This window comes from Chaetodon trifascialis, chromosome 18 (assembly GCF_039877785.1).
Source record: "Chaetodon trifascialis isolate fChaTrf1 chromosome 18, fChaTrf1.hap1, whole genome shotgun sequence".
NCBI classification, from domain to species: Eukaryota; Metazoa; Chordata; class Actinopteri; order Chaetodontiformes; family Chaetodontidae; genus Chaetodon; species Chaetodon trifascialis.
Window position 1 is genome coordinate 23,080,001 of NC_092073.1, and position 17,500 is coordinate 23,097,500.

Here is a 17,500-nt window from a genome sequence, read left to right on the forward strand (position 1 = left end):
TTTAATGACCGGTGAGTTTCACCTCTTCAGGCCTCTGAACGTGATCCAAATGAAACAACCTGAGAAGAGAAAATCACTCTCTGCCATGTCCACTTTTCAAGCGTCTCTTAGGACGCTTTCATTTGCACGTAGTTACGTCTTTGCGTCTCAGATCACAGATCTGACTGTAACGTCTTTGTTTTCCTGGTTACATGTGAAGAGTCGGGCCTCCTCCAGCTCAGAGGAGGCGCAGATGCACCTGAAACACCTGAAGAAGAAGAACTAAGCTACTAAGCAGCTAAGTTACGACAGTATCAGGTTGGCAGCTAGCTAACAGCCGGTTAACGGCTAGCTAACAACTGGCTAACAGCTAGCTAACAGCCGGTTAACAGCTAGCTAACAACTGGCTAACAGCTAGCTAACAGCCGGCTATGAATGACGAGCAAAATAAAGATTTATCCTCTGAGTTTTACTTGGCGCAGAGTATTTCTACACTGTGGTATTGCTACTTCAATAAGACGTCTGAGTACTTCACTGCTGCTTACTGACGCAGTAACACTACAGGAGGAGCAAAGATGGCGTCTGCGTCTCAGACAGGCGGATGCATTCACGTCTGTCCAGAATGAGGCAGATTACTGTCGGTCAGCGCTTCTTGGATGCGTTTACACAATCGTCTGGTATTCTGCACCACTATCTGCTGTCCCAAGCAGGAAAGACTCACTGCTGCAGTCAGACCAGATCCTGCATGTTTGAATGCAGAATGATGACGTGCAGGTATGATGTCACAAGCGCTTCAGCTGAGCGATGAAGAGGTTAAAGCTAAAGCGCCATCATCATCCTGCTGTGCACTGACGCGTCCTCGTTCTCCATCACGTTCAGCCTCGCTGACAGCGAAGCCGGCGACGTGCAGAGTCACCTGATGGAGCTTTAAGCTCACTTATCTCCACCTTCTCAGCTGTCTTATTCATGTTCTCTATCTCTCCTCGGCTGGATTTATTGGCTCGTAATGCTTTATCGACTGTCCTCTCCTCTCCTCTCCTGTCCTCACCTCGCTCTGCAGCTCAGAGACACTTTTAGCAAACTGAGTCTCGGCGGTTTCAGGCAGCTGAGAGTAGAAGCTCTGCGAGAGGCTCCTCACGCCGTCCTCTTTGTATTTGTTCTGCAACCAGAGACAGAAAACGCATTTTGATTGGTCAGAACGTGATATCAACAATAAACAGCTCGTCGGGAGAACTGAGAGCTACAGAGACAGATGGACACAGGAGAAAAGTCATGCATTCATAACAGATTCATTCATTCATAAGAGAACACAGCAGCCGGTTCTCCGGTGAATCACAACAGATATGCACCACGTCAGAGTCTCATGTTCTCCAACCAAACTCTGCTGATGAAGGCCATGAGACGAGGCTGAAAGCTCCGGGAAGTTTCCATTAAGGTGCATTTTCATGTTTCTGTAAATATGAGAACGGTGGTTCTATTCAGACAGCAGCTGCTGCGTCCTGATCAGGACAAACCGGGCCGGACGAGGTCGCCTCACGGCGGCGTCTCTCTGCTCTTACCTGGCTCTGCATGTCGGTGAGCTCGCGGGCAAACTGGGTGTCCAGAGTGTCGGACAGCTGGTGGTACAGTGGACAGGACAGCTCCTTCTTCACAGCCTCTTTGTACAAGATCTGCAGGACACAGAGGGGACGACATACGGACGCTCGCTGAGGAGGAGACATTTAGAAAAGAAAGCGCCGCAGGTTTGAAACAGCGCATGCATACCTGACTCTGCAGCTGCGAAGCCTCTTTGGCGTGCTGCGTCTCCAGAGTTTCAGGCAGTCGGTGATACAGAGACGATGCGCTCTGCTTCTTACTGGCCTCTTTGTATTTGGCCTGAAAGACATGAGGAGGAATCAGACGAGGATGAGGATGAGGAAGAACACCGCAGCGCTCCTCTCAGTCTGTTTCAGCACAGCCTGTTGAGTTTAGCTGCTTCATCAGCCTCCTCCACATGGACATCCACCACGCACAGGGCAGACCACAAGGAAGAGGAGCGTCTCCATCCTGTGTGACCGAGCTGGATCAACGCTCAGCCCGCAGACAGCAGCCTGACCCACCTCGCTCTGCATGTCCGTCAGCGCGCTGGCGTGCTGGCTGTGGATGGTGTCCGGGAGCAGAGAGTACAGGTTGATGCTCATCTCTTTCTTACCATCTTCTTTGTACTTGACCTTGAGATGAGACAAAACGCAGCCAGAGGGATGAGCAGAGGCCTGCCGGAGAGTCGCTCATACGTTCATCAAACAAACCCAAATCAAAGGTGTGAGTGAGCGACGAGCTGCAGGCGTACCTCACTGAGCATGTCCGTCTGCTGCCTGGCGAAGTGAGTGTCGATGGTCTCCGGCATCAGGTGGAACAGACTGCAGGAGTCTCTGTTCGGACTCTGCTTGTACTTCAGCTGCAGCCAACATGTGGAAACACACAGTCCTGATCAGCAAACACACTCGATCGATGCAGGTGAGTCTTTACAGCACGAACAGATCAGAGAGCAGGAAGCAGAAAGACGTCGACAGGTGAGCAAAGGTGTTTGTTCTGGAGCTGCTGAAGCGCTTCACGTTCTGGTGTTACTGGTGTGTGAGCTCCATCCTCTGAGCTGATCTGCACATGGCTTTGTGTGTGTGTGTGTGTGTGTGTGTGTGTGTACCTGGCTCTGCAGCTGTGAAGCCTCCTTGGCGTGCTGTGTGTCCAGAGTTTCAGGCAGAGTCGAGTACAGAGAGCTCGTCCCTCCTTTCTTTCCTGCTTCTTTGTATTTCACCTAAAACAGAGCAAACATTTCGCTTCAGACTGCTTTCAAACTTCACCTGTTTCACCTCCTCTGTTCTACGTTTGGACATAAAGCGGCCAATCAGAGGTCGTGCTCCATCATCGTGGTTAGCGTGCACGTTAGCTTCACGGCTGGCCTGAGCGGCTGCGTATCGTAGCATCTTATCGTTGACGTCTCTGCTGATCACTGAGCTGCAAAACGACGTGCAAGCGAAGGAAAACGACGCTGAACGGCAGAAAAACTGCAGTTTTACCACGAGGGAGTATAGTTCTGTGACAGCTACTATCATCATCATCATCATTATCATCATCATCACCATCATTATTATTATTATTGTCATTATGATATACATTATACACAATTATTCTATTACTATATTACTATAGTCCGTATTGTTATTATTATAGTATTAGTATTAGCAGTAGTAGTATTCTAGTATTCTGTTATTCTTGTTATTTATGCAGGATGTTGCACCACAGATACACACACATGTTTACATGTTTACATTTACATTCTGTCATTGTTTATTACTCACGGTTGAGTCATATTGCAGTATAGAGCACGTTTTTTCTCTTATATATTTTATATATTATATATATTTGTACACATTCCTTAAGATATTTCTTACTTCCTGTTTCCATTTTCTGGCGCTCCCTGCCCCAGTTTCCCCTCAGGGATCAATAAAGACTCTGATTCTGAGTCACGCTGCAGCTTCTCTACGTGGTGCAGCTGCTTTTGTTTCAGTAAAGCACGAATCGCAACTCAGTGATCTTTTCTGTTTGAAGGTTCAGTCAGAAGTTAGTCCTCGATGTCTTTGTACTGGAGGACACAGAGCTTGTGTGTCATGTGCGTGGCGTGTTGTGGTGAAGGTGGAGCAGGATGTCCTCTTCCTCCTCACCTCGCTCTGCAGCTCGGAGACACTTTTAGCGAACTGCGTCTCAGCTGTTTCTGGAAGCTGCGAGTAGAAGCTCTGAGCGAGGCCTCTCCTGCCGTCCTCCTTGTACTTGTTCTGGGGACGACGGAGACAGAAGAGATGAGTCTGAGTGACAAACAAGGCAGAACCTGCAGCGCGTGACGTGGAAAGGGGAACAAAACTCGACTTTTCCCGGCGGGGCGAGAAGCCGACAAACATGTTGAAAATCTGTGAATCTGCAGCTGAATACTGAGCAGCTGCACGATGAGACCAAAAAACTGTTCTCACTGCGTCCCAAATGAACTGGAACAAACGTGTTTTCCCGTCTTTCTTGGCCACACATCACACATTGTTCACGCCTCCTCTCCAGCGCACATTACAAACAGACTGCGAGAGCCCTTTGATCCTGTTTCTGATGCTAATGTGGCCTCTGATGAGAGTCTGAGCTACGAGCACATCAGAGAGCGTTGGATGATGGGTACTGATTATTTAGGACTAATCAAACAGCACGAGGAGGCGCTGAAGCGCGTCCAGGACCCGTCCCGCCTGCTGGAGACCTCACGTTTGTTTCATCTCCCTCCACAATGTCCAGATTCAGACTGTGCGGTCGAATCTCAGGAAGACGTTTCTGACGAGGGCGACGACAGCGTGTGCTGTCTGTGGCTCTCAGCTCCAAGCCCATTGGTTCTTACTGAACACTTTCAAAATAAAAGCCCACAAATACACGTTTTCATCTTTAACAGGGGATCAGTCGTTGTGTGTCATGTGACCACGGGCTGTTTTTGTTCACAGATTCAGATTTTATTTTGTCGATCGCATCGTTTAACGAGGACGAACATAAACAAACAGCAGGACGATAATAAACAACCAAAAACACTAAATGAAACTAAACTTAATTATCTGAGTAAGATATTTTAGGCCGTTCCTCTTTTCAGATAACTCTTCTTTGAGATCAGATGTTTTCACCTGAGTGAAATCTTTCAGAAACATTTTCCTGTCTTTGCTCTGATCTGTGTGAGTCTGAACAGACGCCGCTCGCAGAGTATTTTCTGCAGGTCGTTCTTCTTCAGACAGAACACGACCTTCATCCTCCAGACTGTCACATCACTGACAGAAACCTTTCATCACCTCTGTGTCTCCTGTTATTTTAGACCTTCTGCTCTTAGAAACTCAAAGCAGATCCTTTTTAAAGTAAATCACATTGATCTGGAGCTCGTTCTGCCTTCAGACGGTGAGAAACCACCTTGGCCTGGTATCTGCTAACTGAGCCGCGGTGAAGCACACGTTAAGTAATACCTCACTCTGCATGTCCGTCATCTCTCTGGCGAAGCTGGTTTCTGAAGTGTCGGGCAGCGTGGAGTACAGGGAGCTGCACATCTCCTTCCTCCCGCTCTCCTTGTATTTGACCTGGACAGTAACAGCGTGAGGGAGCAGAGGAGGATGATGAGGAAGAGTTGGAGGAGAGATCTGAGATCTTCCAACCACTGAAGAACTGTCCACAGGTTTGAGAGCACAGAAGAAGACAGCGGCGTGTTTACCTCACTGAGCAGCTCCGCGGCCTCTTTGGCGTGCTGCGTATCCATGGTGACCGGCAGGAGGGAGTACAGACAGGCCTTCACCTCCTTCTTACCCGCTTCCTTGTACCTGGTCTGCAGATTGAAATGAGCACAGTCACTTTGCATGACGGGACGCTTTGCTCTCGTTGTCCCTCGCGTGTGGGACAGACGCTGCCTGTACCTGGCTCTGCAGCTCAGACAGATGTTTGGCCAGCTGTGTCTCTGTGGTCTCTGGGAGCTGGTGGTACAAACTGCTCTGGATCTTCTTCTTCAGGCCTTCTTTATACTTCACCTGCAGGACACGGGACAGTCACATGGACATGGACTGGTCCAACATCAACATGTTTCTGTAGGAGTTTCTGTGTCACTGGCTGTATGTGTTAATCACATACTGCAGCGGCAAAAGTTAATTATTCATAAAGGACAACTGAATAAAGCGTCAGCGTCCACATGAAAGAGGAAGAGGAGGAGGAAGCAGCTTGTTTGAGCACCTCGCTCTGCAGGTTGGACACCTCTTTGGCGTGCTGGCTGTCGATGGTGTCGGGCAGAACAGAGTACAGGCTGACGCTCATCTCCTTCTTACCGTCCTCTTTGTACTTAACCTGCAGTAATAACAAGGACACAGAATACAAATCGCCATTAGGTTTGACAGATTGTTGTCCTCCAGCCAACAGATCACTCCTCGCCAAGCAGGAGGAGGGTCTTAATGACGCCGTCCCTGCTGTTACCTCGCTGAGGAGCTCGGAGACTTCCTTGGCGTGGGCCGTCTCTAAGGTCTCAGGCAGCAGGTGGAACAGGCTGGAGGAGCGACCTTTCGCCGCTTTGTACTTCAGCTGAGCACAAACACACACACGTATGAGAAGACAGAGGAGGGCTGAGCACGCCTGTTACGGCCTGTAGGAGTGTGTGTGCGCAGGTGGAGGTGTGTGTTCACCTCACTCTGCAGCTCAGACGCCTCTTTGGCGTGCAGCGTGTCCATCGTCTCAGGCAGAGTGGAGTAAAGACAGCTGGACACGTCTTTCTTCCCCTGTTTGTACTTCATCTACAATCAACCACGCGGCCATGATTCGTTCAACAGGTCAGAGACAGAAACATTCAGAAGAAGTTCAGAAACATTCAGAAACATTCAGCTCTCTGTGTTGGGAAACATTCAGAAACATTCAGCTCTCTGTGTTCAGAAACATTCAGAAACATTCAGCTCTCTGTGTTCGGAAACATTCAGAAACATTCAGCTCTCTGTGTTGGGAAACATTCAGAAACATTCAGCTCTCTGTGTTCGGAAACATTCAGAAACATTCAGCTCTCTGTGTTGGGAAACATTCAGAAACATTCAGCTCTCTGTGTTCAGAAACATTCAGAAACATTCAGCTCTCTGTGTTGGGAAACATTCAGAAACATTCAGCTCTCTGTGCTGGGAAACATTCAGAAACATTCAGCTCTCTGTGCTGGGAAACATTCAGAAACATTCAGCTCTCTGTGCTGGGAAACATTCAGAAACATTCAGCTCTCTGTGTTAGGACTGTCCTCAGGACATCAGCAGGTCTGTCCTCACCTCGCTCTGCAGCTCAGAGACACTTCTAGCGAACTGCGTCTCGGCGGTCTCTGGCAGCTGACTGTAGACGCTCTGTGAGAGACTCTTCACGCCGTCCTCTCTGTACTTAGTCTGTGAAAGACAGAAAATAAAACGTGAAGAGGTCAGAGGTCGGTTTGATGACGCTGGCTTCACGTTTCAGCTCGATGAACAGAGTCTGTGTCAGCGCAGGAGGATCAGCCTTTGATGCTGAGAGGCTGAGGGACGTCTCTGTCTCTCAGTGGACACGTTTACACTCTGCATCACATTAACCTCTTTTCTATTTAAAGCCAACGTTGCGGCTTGTGTGCTCTTTGTGTTTTGTCATTGTGCATATTTAAGTTTTCTTTTCATCGTGTGTTTGATGAAAACGTCCTCGCCGCTCAGCGCCGATGGCGAGCTGAGCCTCGTTGGTCTGCGTCTCTTTGATCCTGTTTGATGATAATCACACACGTGATCATCAGTTCATGATTAAAAACCAGCAGGAGCGCCGAGCGTCAGGCGTGGTGCGTTCAGGGTTTACACTAGCTTTATTCACACATTATTAAATGTATATTATCTCATCTGTGTTACCTTTGCTGCACTTGACTTCAGGTGATTGTTGTTAGTTGTAGTCAATAAAACAAGTTTTGAGCTATTTTATTGTTGTTTCTCTAATTCTGAGTAAGTTTTTTCAGCAGAATTCAAACCATAAACCTGACATTACTGCCAGAGGCGAACGTGACATAAAGCAACAGGTCGAACTGTGAAAACTGCTGATACTCTGGACACTGGACCAGAGGACGTCCTCAGAGACTGGGACAGAGTGAGTCACGTGACGTCCGGCTCTTGTGCTTGCTGGTACCTCGCTCTGCATGTCCGTCATCTCTCTGGCGAAGCTGGTTTCTGAAGTGTCGGGCAGCGTGGAGTACAGGGAGCTGCACATCTCCTTCCTGCCGCTCTCCTTGTATTTGACCTGGGAACAAAGTTTATGGAGAAACAGAAATGCTCTTCATCACAGCAGCCTGACCCCCCCACCCCCCCGGTCCCTCAGCGTGCGACGTGAAGCTGCTCTTACCTCGCTGAGCAGCTCTGCCGCCTCTTTGGCGTGTTGAGTCTCCAGGGTCTCAGGCAGCAGAGAGTACAGGCAGCTGGTCGCGTCTTTCTTTCCCGTTTCTTTATATTTTGTCTGCAGAAACCAAAAACACAAACTTTTTGCCCTTTTCTGAACTGTGTGCTTCCAGTGATGCATGTTAAATTATCTTCAGTGACCTGAAAACATCTTCATGTAGAAGAAGGTGCTTCTTAGCGCTGACGTGTCAAACTCAGTGTTTGCTTTGAATTAAAAGAACTTCAACATATCACATGAATACAGCTGTTTTAACGTGTTGGTCACAGTAATACAGTTAATAATCAGACATGTCGGGTGTTGACCGTCCACGGAGGCGTTGGAGGACTGAGGAGCGACGCTTCAGAGGGCTGAAGCAGCTGAAAGCAGAGCAGCACGTTGAGCACAATCCTCCTTATGTGAGCATCTTTTACAGATGTTCAAATCTGACTTCGTGCTGCTTCACTGCTGCTGGGAAATCTGGATTTTCTCCTTCTCAAGCACATTTCACACATGTGAGTGTCAGGCAGCGATGGAGGCGTGAACATTAAACGTTTCTGTTCGTCAGTCTGCGTCAGCGCTGAGCACACTCTTCTTCTTTGGTGTCATTATTTTGCAGCTCGCTGCTGCTCTCCTGCAGCGCTGCCAGCGTGGACAAAAACCTGTCCAGAACGTCGACGTGGAGTGTAAAAGACTCCTCGGATGCTTTCTGTCTGCAGGAGGTGACAACGCGAACCTCGAACTCAGCAGTGTGACAGAACATCTGCTCCCCGCAGACACGCACAGCAGGCTGGGGGGGTGAGAAGGTGTTAGCGTTAGCGGCGACGCTAAACGTGGCATCCTGCCTGTACCTGGCTCTGCAGCTCAGACAGATGTTTGGCCAGCTGTGTCTCTGTGGTCTCTGGGAGCTGGTGGTACAAACTGCTCTGAATCTTCTGCTTCAGGCCTTCTTTATACTTCACCTGCAGGACACAGGAGGACACAGGAGGACACAGGAAGACACAGGAGGACACAGGAGGGATCAACGATCAGCACAGGAAATCTTTGCTAAGCGCTAACCCAACCAGAGATACTGAGAGCACTTGTGTGTATGTGTGTATTAATACATTAAAAAACACTTGTTCGAGCACCTCGCTCTGCAGGTTGGACACCTCTCTGGCGTGCTGGGTGTCGATGGTCTCGGGCAGAACAGAGTACAGGCTGACGCTCATCTCCTTCTTACCGTCCTCTTTGTACTTCACCTGCAGTAATAACAAGGACACAGAATACAAAGTATTCAAGTATTTATAAAAACTGCAGTTTTATCATTTCAGTGTCATTTCTCTTTTGTGCTGCACGCTGATGCTCATTTCATGCATTTGCTGGCCTGATATTCATCATCATCATCATGGTCGTGTCTGAGGTGTTCCCACAGTTGTCGTACCTCGCTGAAGAGCTCAGACGCTTCCTTGGCGTGAGCCGTCTCTAACGTCTCTGGGAGGAGAGAGTACAAACACGAGTTCGCACCCTTTTTGCCCACCTCCTTGTACCGCATCTGCAAATGAAAACTCATTTTAATGTGGGATTTAAAACATCTTAAAGCATCAGAATTAATATTGTTGGCTAACGATGAAGATGTCTCACCTCGCTCTGCAGCTCAGCCACACTTTTAGCAAACTGCGTCTCGGCGGTCTCGGACAGCTGAGAGTAGAAACTCTGCGAGAGGCTCTTCCTGCCGCCCTCCTTGTATTTACTCTGAGAGGATGAAACAACCTGTCAGCAGTCTGCAGTCAACCGCTGCTGTCAGCAGGCACTGAAGTCTGATTTCACCCTCACGCTGAGTTTAAATGGATCTGCAACAAGAATGACTGAAGGAGGTCAGCTGAACTTCATGCTTTCCACTGAGCAGGAACCTCAGCTCACGACTGAAACAGACTGTGGATACCCGAGCTGAGCCCGGCAGGACCCAGCAGGACCCGGCAGGACCCGGCAGGACCCGGCAGGACCCGGCAGGACCCGGCAGGACCCGGCAGGACCCAGCAGGACCCAGCAGGATCCAGTGGGTCTGGTTGGGTTTGGTCAAGCTGAGCTGGTCTATGTGAAATGTTGCTTTCAGGTTCTTTTAGTGACAGTAGAGGCTTCAGGTGGTCCTGATCAGGATAAATCATGTGACCTTTAAACACAGAGTGAACGAGGGCGCAGTGTGTCTACCTCGCTCTGCATCTCCGTCATCTCTCTGGCAAACTGGATCTCTGCGGTGTCGGCCAGCTGAGAGTAAAGAGAGGACGGAGCTCCTTTAACCAGCACCTTCGGCCGATAGTTCACCTGAGAGGGACAGAGCGTGAGACACAGGGACAGACGGCTGCTGTCTGAAGAGGTTAGCTTCAAGCCTTTACTCTGCTCACGTGCTGTGAATGTGTGTGTTTGTGTGTGTGTGCGTGCGTGCGTGCACACCTCACTCTGCAGCTGGGACACCTCCATGGCGTGCAGCATTTCCGGAGTGTCGGGCAGCTGGGAGTAGAGGGAGATGGAGGCCTTCCTCTTCCCATCTTCTTTGTACTTTTTCTGAAGCAGAGCAGATCACATGGTCTGTTCAGCTCGGCTCTGACTGTTTCCTGGTGATCAGGTCTGTGAGCAGCGACTCGCAGCCTGCTGCTGCGGTGGAGCTGTGAGCCTCCTCAAAGCTGAACGTGAAACCAGCGTCTGCGTCTGCAGGAGGAGGCCCGCAGCCACACCTTCATCAGGCAGACCGCGTGTCGCCGCCCACACGTCAGTGAACGGGTGAAACGTGCTGAGGTGAACGTGTGAGCACCTCGCTCTGAAACTCGTGGACGGCTCGGGCCAGCTGCATCTCCGTGGTTTCAGGAAGCTGAGAGTACAAACTGCTGCTCATCTCCTTCTTTCCTTCCTCCTTGTACTTGTTCTGAGGAGCAGAGGAGGTCTCACTGTGATGAGGGTCATCCATTCATCAGCCATCCATTCATCATTCGTCCATTCATCATTCGTCCATTCATCATTCATCCACATGTCTGTCTGTGCGTCCATGTGTTCATCTGTCCATCATCATAACCCATCTATTCATCCATTCATTCTCCAGCCATCCCTCAGTCTTTCCATCCGCCCATTTATCAATTCACCCCTCCATTTTATCATCATCCAATCATGATCACCCATTTATTCATCCATTCATCCTTCATTTATCCATCAGTCCTTCCATCCATTTATCAGTGCATCTACAAATCCATCCATCCATCCATCCATCCATCCATCCATTATCCTTCCATTCATCCGACCCTCCACCACCAGAACCCATCTATTCACCCATTCATCCTCTAGTCATCCATTTATTCATTCATCAATTTACAATGCATTCATTAAGCTGTTCTTATATTTTAGCATGCATCCATTCATCCCTCCATCTGTCCATCAGTCTATCCATCCATCCATACCTCCATCCACCAATGATCCATTCATCAATTCATCCTCCGATTTTACCATCCATCCATCCATCCATCCATCTGTCCATCACTTCATCCCCCAATTCACCAATTCATCTATCCATTCCTGCATCTATCATTCATTCATCCTGTAACTGTCCATTTATCCAATGATCCTTCCATTGATCCATCACCCCTCCACCCCCCCTCCACCCCCCATGTCTGACCTCGCTCAGTATCTCCGTCAGCTCTTTGACAAACTGGGTCTCTGTGGTTTCTGGCAGCAGAGAGTAAAGGGAGGAGGAGATCTCCGCCTTGGTGTTTCCTTTGTATTTAACCTGAAAACCAGAACAAACCTGGTCAGCGCCTGATGATCGTGACCTTCCATAAAACCAGTAAGAGCCACCAGATCACACAACAAGGAGGCTAATAAAAGCTTGTCAGCGTTAGCTGTGTGTTAGCGCTTCACACTTTGACAGCTTGTTTCCTGTGAGGACGCTTTAAACTTCATCTGGCTGCCGGCGTCATGGATCAATCGAGCCGATCGCCTGCAGGCTGGTGGTGGTGGCGGCGTGCTCGGGTGGACGTACCTCGCTCAGCAGCTCTGAGGCCTCTCTGGCGTGCTGCGTCTCAGGCGTCACCGGCAGGACGGAGTACAGAGACATGGACGCCTCCTTCTTTCCCTCCTCTTTGTACTTGGACTGAAACGTTTCAGCGAACACGATCAGACCGATGGACGAATATGAGCGAGCTGTGTGTGTGTGTGCGTGCGTGTGTGTGCGTGTGTGTGCGTGTGTGCGTGTGCGTGTGTGTGCAGACCTCAGATATCACAGCGCTGATGTTCTTGGAGTGGATGAGTTCGGCTCCAGGAATGAACAGACTCTGACCCCTCATCTTCTCAAAGTCCTCCTTATACTTCACCTGCAGGGAGGAGGCATGAGAGGGTGACTCTGTGTGTGTGTGTGTGTGTGTGTGTGTGTGTGTGTGTGTGTGTGTGTGTGTGTGTGTGTGTGCGTGTGTGTGCGTGCGTGCGTGTACATGTACAAATATCAGACATTTAGACTGAATTTAAATGCTGACAGTTGCACAAGTGGAGCCCTTTGCATTAACTCCAGATGATGCATCGCTGCTGGACTCTCTCCTGATTGGCTCCTCTGACAGGTGAGTCCCTCAGGTCAGTCCAGTGTGCAGCAGACACTCCAGTAAGAACACCGTGAGCGTTTTGATTGTTCTGGATTCGTTTCAGCAGCGTCATCGGGCTCAGAGTCGATCTTCGAGGAAGACATTTTCACGTCATTGAAAGGGAAAGAGGCCATGATATTACTGTAATATTGTGCGATAACGTGTTTTTATTGACACATCTCTCATGATGGTCATAGGTTTATATCATGTCAGAGGTGCAGTGCTGTTGACCAGCTGATCCATGTTCACAGTAAATGTACCAACTGCAGGTGTAACGAGCAGAAAAAACTGCATTAATGACAGAAAGAAAGCCTGATTGGTCAGTATCAACAAGCTCCATGCTGCACTGTGTTTTAAGCATGTGCCACAGTCTGGGGTTTGGCTGCGTCTGATTGGACGGTCGGTCGAACGACAGATTTTGTGGAAAGGCTCAAGAGAAAAATGGAATTAATCCACAGACGACAAGCTGTCCTCCCAGGCTGTGAGAGGGAGGCCGAGTGGGCAGAATGGTACCAAACACCGCTCACTGGTTTCTGAACAGCCAGCGTGCGACAGTCCGGCCAAGTTCAGCGTCAACGCCAATAAAAAACGAATTTTCCAACGTCCTCCTGCAGTCATGGCTGCGGTCAGTGCAGAGCTGCACCAGTTTTCAGGGAGGAGAATAAAAAGTGTTTCATCGCATCACAAAGATTGTGCCTGTGCAGCAGAGCGTCGCCGAACTGCTCTGAACTTCCTGACACACAGACGAGCGAGCGAGCGACAGCAGCTGCAGGAAGACGAAGATGAGTTCATGAAGAGGCTCGACTGGCTTCCACTGGAGCTGATGAGTCATCCTGCTGGTGCAAACAGCCAAGCTGCCATGTTTGACTCACACCAGGGAATCAATATCTCACCCTCCCACATCCTACAACAGCTTTCACCCTCATTCACCGCTTCCCCGCCAAATACACGCCTCACACCGCCGCTGCACGAGTCGAAGGCGCTGCTTCCGCCGAGCTGGCGCTGAATAAAGGCCAGCCACTGGAGCTGAAGAGGAAGAGGAGGAAGAGGAGGAAGAGGAGGGCGCCTTGCCGTCGTACACATGTGGAAGAGCTCATCCACATCGATCTTTATTCACGAGTCGAAAATCAAGAAGCAGCAAACAGAAGCTCCACAGTTAAAAATGGACCCAGTTTGAGCTCTGATCCCAGTTTGAGCTCTGATCCCAGTTTCAGCTCTGATCCCAGTTTCAGCTCTGATCCCTCACTTTTTACCAAGAAGTGAGTAAACATGCAGACTGAGGCAGGTGGAGGTGTAGTCACTGTGCGCTCACCACGCTGCGGATGCAGATCGATTGTTCGACTGTCCAATGAGACGCACTCACACTGTCTGACGCTGTTCTGTCTGTTCGCAGCCTCTCCGGCTGCAGCAGCCATTTTCACGCACACCTGAGAGTGATTACTGCGTTCACACCAAACGACTGTCAGGAATGTAGAGAACAAAGCAGGTGAAGAGGACTGAAGAGCGCAGGTGTGAAAGCACCTTAAAATGAATGAACTCACCTCACTGACGAGCAAGCTGCACCTCCTGTTAAACGCCGGGTCTGGAAGAGGAGGCTTCCCGTCAGAGGAGGCCTGAAAACGCAGAGGTAACTGTATTTAGACAAAGTCAGCTGTGACCTCTGACCTGTGCTGCCAGTCTGTGGCGGCCTTTAAACCAGCTTCTGCCGCTCTGTGCTGAGGTGAATTCCGGCTAACACGGTGAATTAAAGGACGCTGCTAATAAAACTGACAGAAACCTGTGAAAGGAAACTTTACTAATTCACGCGCCATTAATCCTTCGCCTCTCTTAACAAGCCCGATCGCGTCCTAAAAATCCCACCATCAAAGGCTAATAATGGCACATTTCCATTTGTGCTTTCACTAATCCTCCCTGAGCCCGTATGGAAACCTGCAGCACCCGGCGACGGCCCACACCAACGTCAACGCCAAGCCTCGCAGTCAGAGCCGGGAGGGCTCTGCAGAGGAGCTACAGCTGCCTCTCAGCAGACCTCATCAAAGAACAGCAAAATCCTCGACATGCTCAGCAGCAGGCAGGACCGAGCTGCAGGCTGTGTGCACCGACGCTCTGAACAGCCTCAGGAAAGAGCAGAGGAGCAGCTGCACATGTCGGCTCCTGTGAGATCTCTGCTGGCCTTCAAAGAAGCTCAGCTCCTGAAATCACACCTGATGTGTTTGGATTGACGACTTTAACGGCTTAAAGCTGAGACCAAACAGTCGCTGAAGGCCTTTAACAACAGAAAGAGGTGTGAAACGCTTGTTTTTTAAAGTGTCGGGTTGTGAAATCAGATTCCTTTAAAAGCTGAGACAGAAAAAAATATCATCCAAACACAAACCGAGTGCAATCTAAGAGATGAACAGGTTTTTCTTCCTGACACGAACACAGACTGTCCTCCACTGGACGCCCTTCATCGAGCTCTGCTGGTTTGGTGATGCTACTTCATGTTTATGATCGTGTTATCTGATCATTTTCAGGCTTCAGCTCAGCTGAAAATCTCACTTTGAGTTTTAAAAGTTCTCACCTCTGATTCCCAAGACCCCAACAGCTTCTTTGTTTTCCCCTCCTCTTCCTCTCCAGTCTCTTCTCCTCCCTCCATCTCTGCTTCCTTTTCCTCCTCCTTCTTTTCCTCCTCTTCCTCCTCCTCCTCCTCCTCCTCCTCCTGTACGTCCTTCTCTTTCGTAGTCGAGTCTACAGCGGCGGTCAGCGACGTCACCACTGTTTCCACCGTCTCCTGGAAGGACTCCTCTTCGTCTTCCTCCACTGTCCTAACCTCCTTCACCTCTCCAACAAACACCTGAGCGGCTGGGGCCTCCTCTTCCTCCATGTCAGTCACCTCTGAGGACACAAGACATTCAGGTTCATTTGTTCATAATGTTATTTTTTATACAAATGTAATAAAAACAAAGCCAGCATCATTAAAAAGGAAACAACAACAGCAGCTTTTACATGAAAGTCTATAAAAGTAAGAACCAGCTCGACTGAACGGGACTTCAGCGTCTCTGCTGGACAGACACGAGGCCGATGGTGGTCCAGGTTCTCAGGGTTAACCCGGCTCTGGGTGAGTCCACAGAGTTGGACCAGGACTGGCTTACAGACAGCGGTCAGACTGATCGGCTCTCTGTCACACCTCTTTGTGCTCCGGCCGTCGACATGTTTCGCCTGCTGTCAAGGTCACTGCGTTAAAGTCCTCAATGTCTTTGTCCTCCATTCAGACTCTTTCAAGCTACGCTCGTTCAGTCTGTAATCATGTGGATTTCGTAGCACCTTCGATGTCGTACTCCCGCTCTTCAGTTTTTACCTCCCCCCTGACCCTTCTGAGACGCTCCGCTAGCTTTCCCAGCATCCTGTTCACTCAGCCTCCTCAATGTTGAACTCACCTTGTCCAATTTCTGGTGGTCTCTTGACAGATGTCCCCTCTGGCCGGTCCGTCTCAGCCTCTCAGCTCTCCTGAGGTTGCAGTCTGTCTCCTCTGACGTGTTGGTCACTCAGTGTCTCCTCATGCTTCACTTTCAGGCTCTTCAAGGACTCTTCAATGTCGTCTTCACCTTCTTGCGTCTGAACGTCCCAGAAGCTCTTTCAGGTTCTCCGACGTCCTGCTCGTCCTCTCAACGCAACCCAACCTCTCAGCTTCGTGTTTTAACACAAACCGTGAAGGAGTGAACTGCCTCGCCTCGACGGTCTGCAGTGATGGCCGACTGTCCTCTGGCTGTCGGCTCACTGGCTGCTTCTTATCACCTCTAACTTCCACATTTAGCCGCTACTCGAGACCTTATCGCCGCTGTGCCCTTCATCCCAGCCACAGTGTACCAGCGTGTGGTACAGTGTGTGGTTTTCATGTGTGTGTGTAGGTCAAATATATCGTAAGATGGAAGGAATGTACCATTTACACACACACACACACACACACACACACACACACACACACACACACACACACTCGTTGGTAACACAGATACACACCTTCCCATGAACCTGCAGGAGCATCTCGCTGCCTTTGACTGACAGCTTCAGTTGATATTCAGCTTCTTGTTCCAGCTGGAGACGTTTCCAAAGCTTCCTGCCACGAAGGATCCACTCTGACTCAACCTTTAGTTTTCTAGTTTTCTCTAATGTCATGCTTCACAGTGAAGTTTCAGATTTGAATCCAAAAGCATTTCTCAGACTTGTGTGATGATGTTGTTCAATCGATCGTAACAGCAGATATCACTGATTCTACAGTTTAGTTTACGGCCTGTTTTGGTTAATTAGTACAAATAATAATTTAGATATTATTCAAACACAGCTGAGGTCTGAAGGCCTGGTCTGTTTGTCTGTCCTCTGGCCTACAGACAAGGAGAGGACGGTGTTGGACATGGACAGAAAAGAACGAAAAAGAAAGGAAGCACTTCTTTGTGTTTTCTGTGATTCATCTCGTCGCAGATACTCAGTGGCTAAAGATCATCTGTCAGTATGAGCCTGAGAGGCAGCAGGTCGCCTGGCAGCGCGATCGGTGTCAGATGGCAGCCGAGGTAAACAGGACATGGACCTGGGACGGAGCGAGCGAGCGGAGCTGACTGTCTCAGCCAAACGAGCAGCTGCTGCGCTGCACAAACCACAGCTCGGCTAAACGACAAAGGACTGCAGAAACACAACGAAAAGGTCGAATCCAAACGAAGCATTACGGCAGAAAAATCAGCTCCAACATCCAGCGGAGAGCTAACTTCACTCAGTCAGGGCATTCTGGGAAATGTAGGAGGTGGATGCCTGAAGGGGAGGCAGGTCAGGCGGGTGATGGAAAATGCTGGATCGCAGCAGCAGAGGACGTGAAGGTGGAATCAAACATCGACCTGCAGCAGCTGCAGGAAGCCGCAGAGCGCGTGGACGAAAGCATGACGCCGCTGTGAACAGCAGACGCCATGACGGACAAGGAGCGCAGCGAGGAACAAAAAACTACAGAAAACAAACAGCTTCTCACT

The 17,500-nt window shown here is 49.7% G+C and overlaps 2 protein-coding genes across 2 annotated transcripts in view; both read right to left on the reverse strand.

Moving 5' to 3' along the window:
* The window catches only part of LOC139346678 (LIM zinc-binding domain-containing Nebulette-like), a 68,959-nt gene that overhangs the window by 26,321 nt on the left and 25,138 nt on the right, over window positions 1-17,500 (reverse strand).
* LOC139347124 (nebulin-like) overlaps window positions 1-17,500 on the reverse strand; it is a 40,231-nt gene that overhangs the window by 21,252 nt on the left and 1,479 nt on the right. The window contains exons 2-26 of the mRNA XM_070986595.1: window positions 15,067-15,380; window positions 14,048-14,119; window positions 12,144-12,245; window positions 11,915-12,025; window positions 11,552-11,662; window positions 10,700-10,810; window positions 10,342-10,452; window positions 10,099-10,212; window positions 9,532-9,642; window positions 9,332-9,442; window positions 9,039-9,149; window positions 8,760-8,870; window positions 7,879-7,989; window positions 7,666-7,776; window positions 6,804-6,914; window positions 6,186-6,293; window positions 5,234-5,344; window positions 4,992-5,102; window positions 3,681-3,791; window positions 2,663-2,773; window positions 2,309-2,416; window positions 2,079-2,189; window positions 1,744-1,854; window positions 1,539-1,649; window positions 1,028-1,138 (exon numbers count right to left, since the gene is read on the reverse strand). Of these exons, the coding sequence (XP_070842696.1) occupies window positions 1,028-1,138; window positions 1,539-1,649; window positions 1,744-1,854; window positions 2,079-2,189; window positions 2,309-2,416; window positions 2,663-2,773; window positions 3,681-3,791; window positions 4,992-5,102; window positions 5,234-5,344; window positions 6,186-6,293; window positions 6,804-6,914; window positions 7,666-7,776; window positions 7,879-7,989; window positions 8,760-8,870; window positions 9,039-9,149; window positions 9,332-9,442; window positions 9,532-9,642; window positions 10,099-10,212; window positions 10,342-10,452; window positions 10,700-10,810; window positions 11,552-11,662; window positions 11,915-12,025; window positions 12,144-12,245; window positions 14,048-14,119; window positions 15,067-15,369 (2,916 nt within the window). The 5' untranslated portion in view covers window positions 15,370-15,380. The remainder of the gene's footprint in view (window positions 1-1,027; window positions 1,139-1,538; window positions 1,650-1,743; window positions 1,855-2,078; window positions 2,190-2,308; window positions 2,417-2,662; window positions 2,774-3,680; window positions 3,792-4,991; window positions 5,103-5,233; window positions 5,345-6,185; window positions 6,294-6,803; window positions 6,915-7,665; window positions 7,777-7,878; window positions 7,990-8,759; window positions 8,871-9,038; window positions 9,150-9,331; window positions 9,443-9,531; window positions 9,643-10,098; window positions 10,213-10,341; window positions 10,453-10,699; window positions 10,811-11,551; window positions 11,663-11,914; window positions 12,026-12,143; window positions 12,246-14,047; window positions 14,120-15,066; window positions 15,381-17,500) is intronic.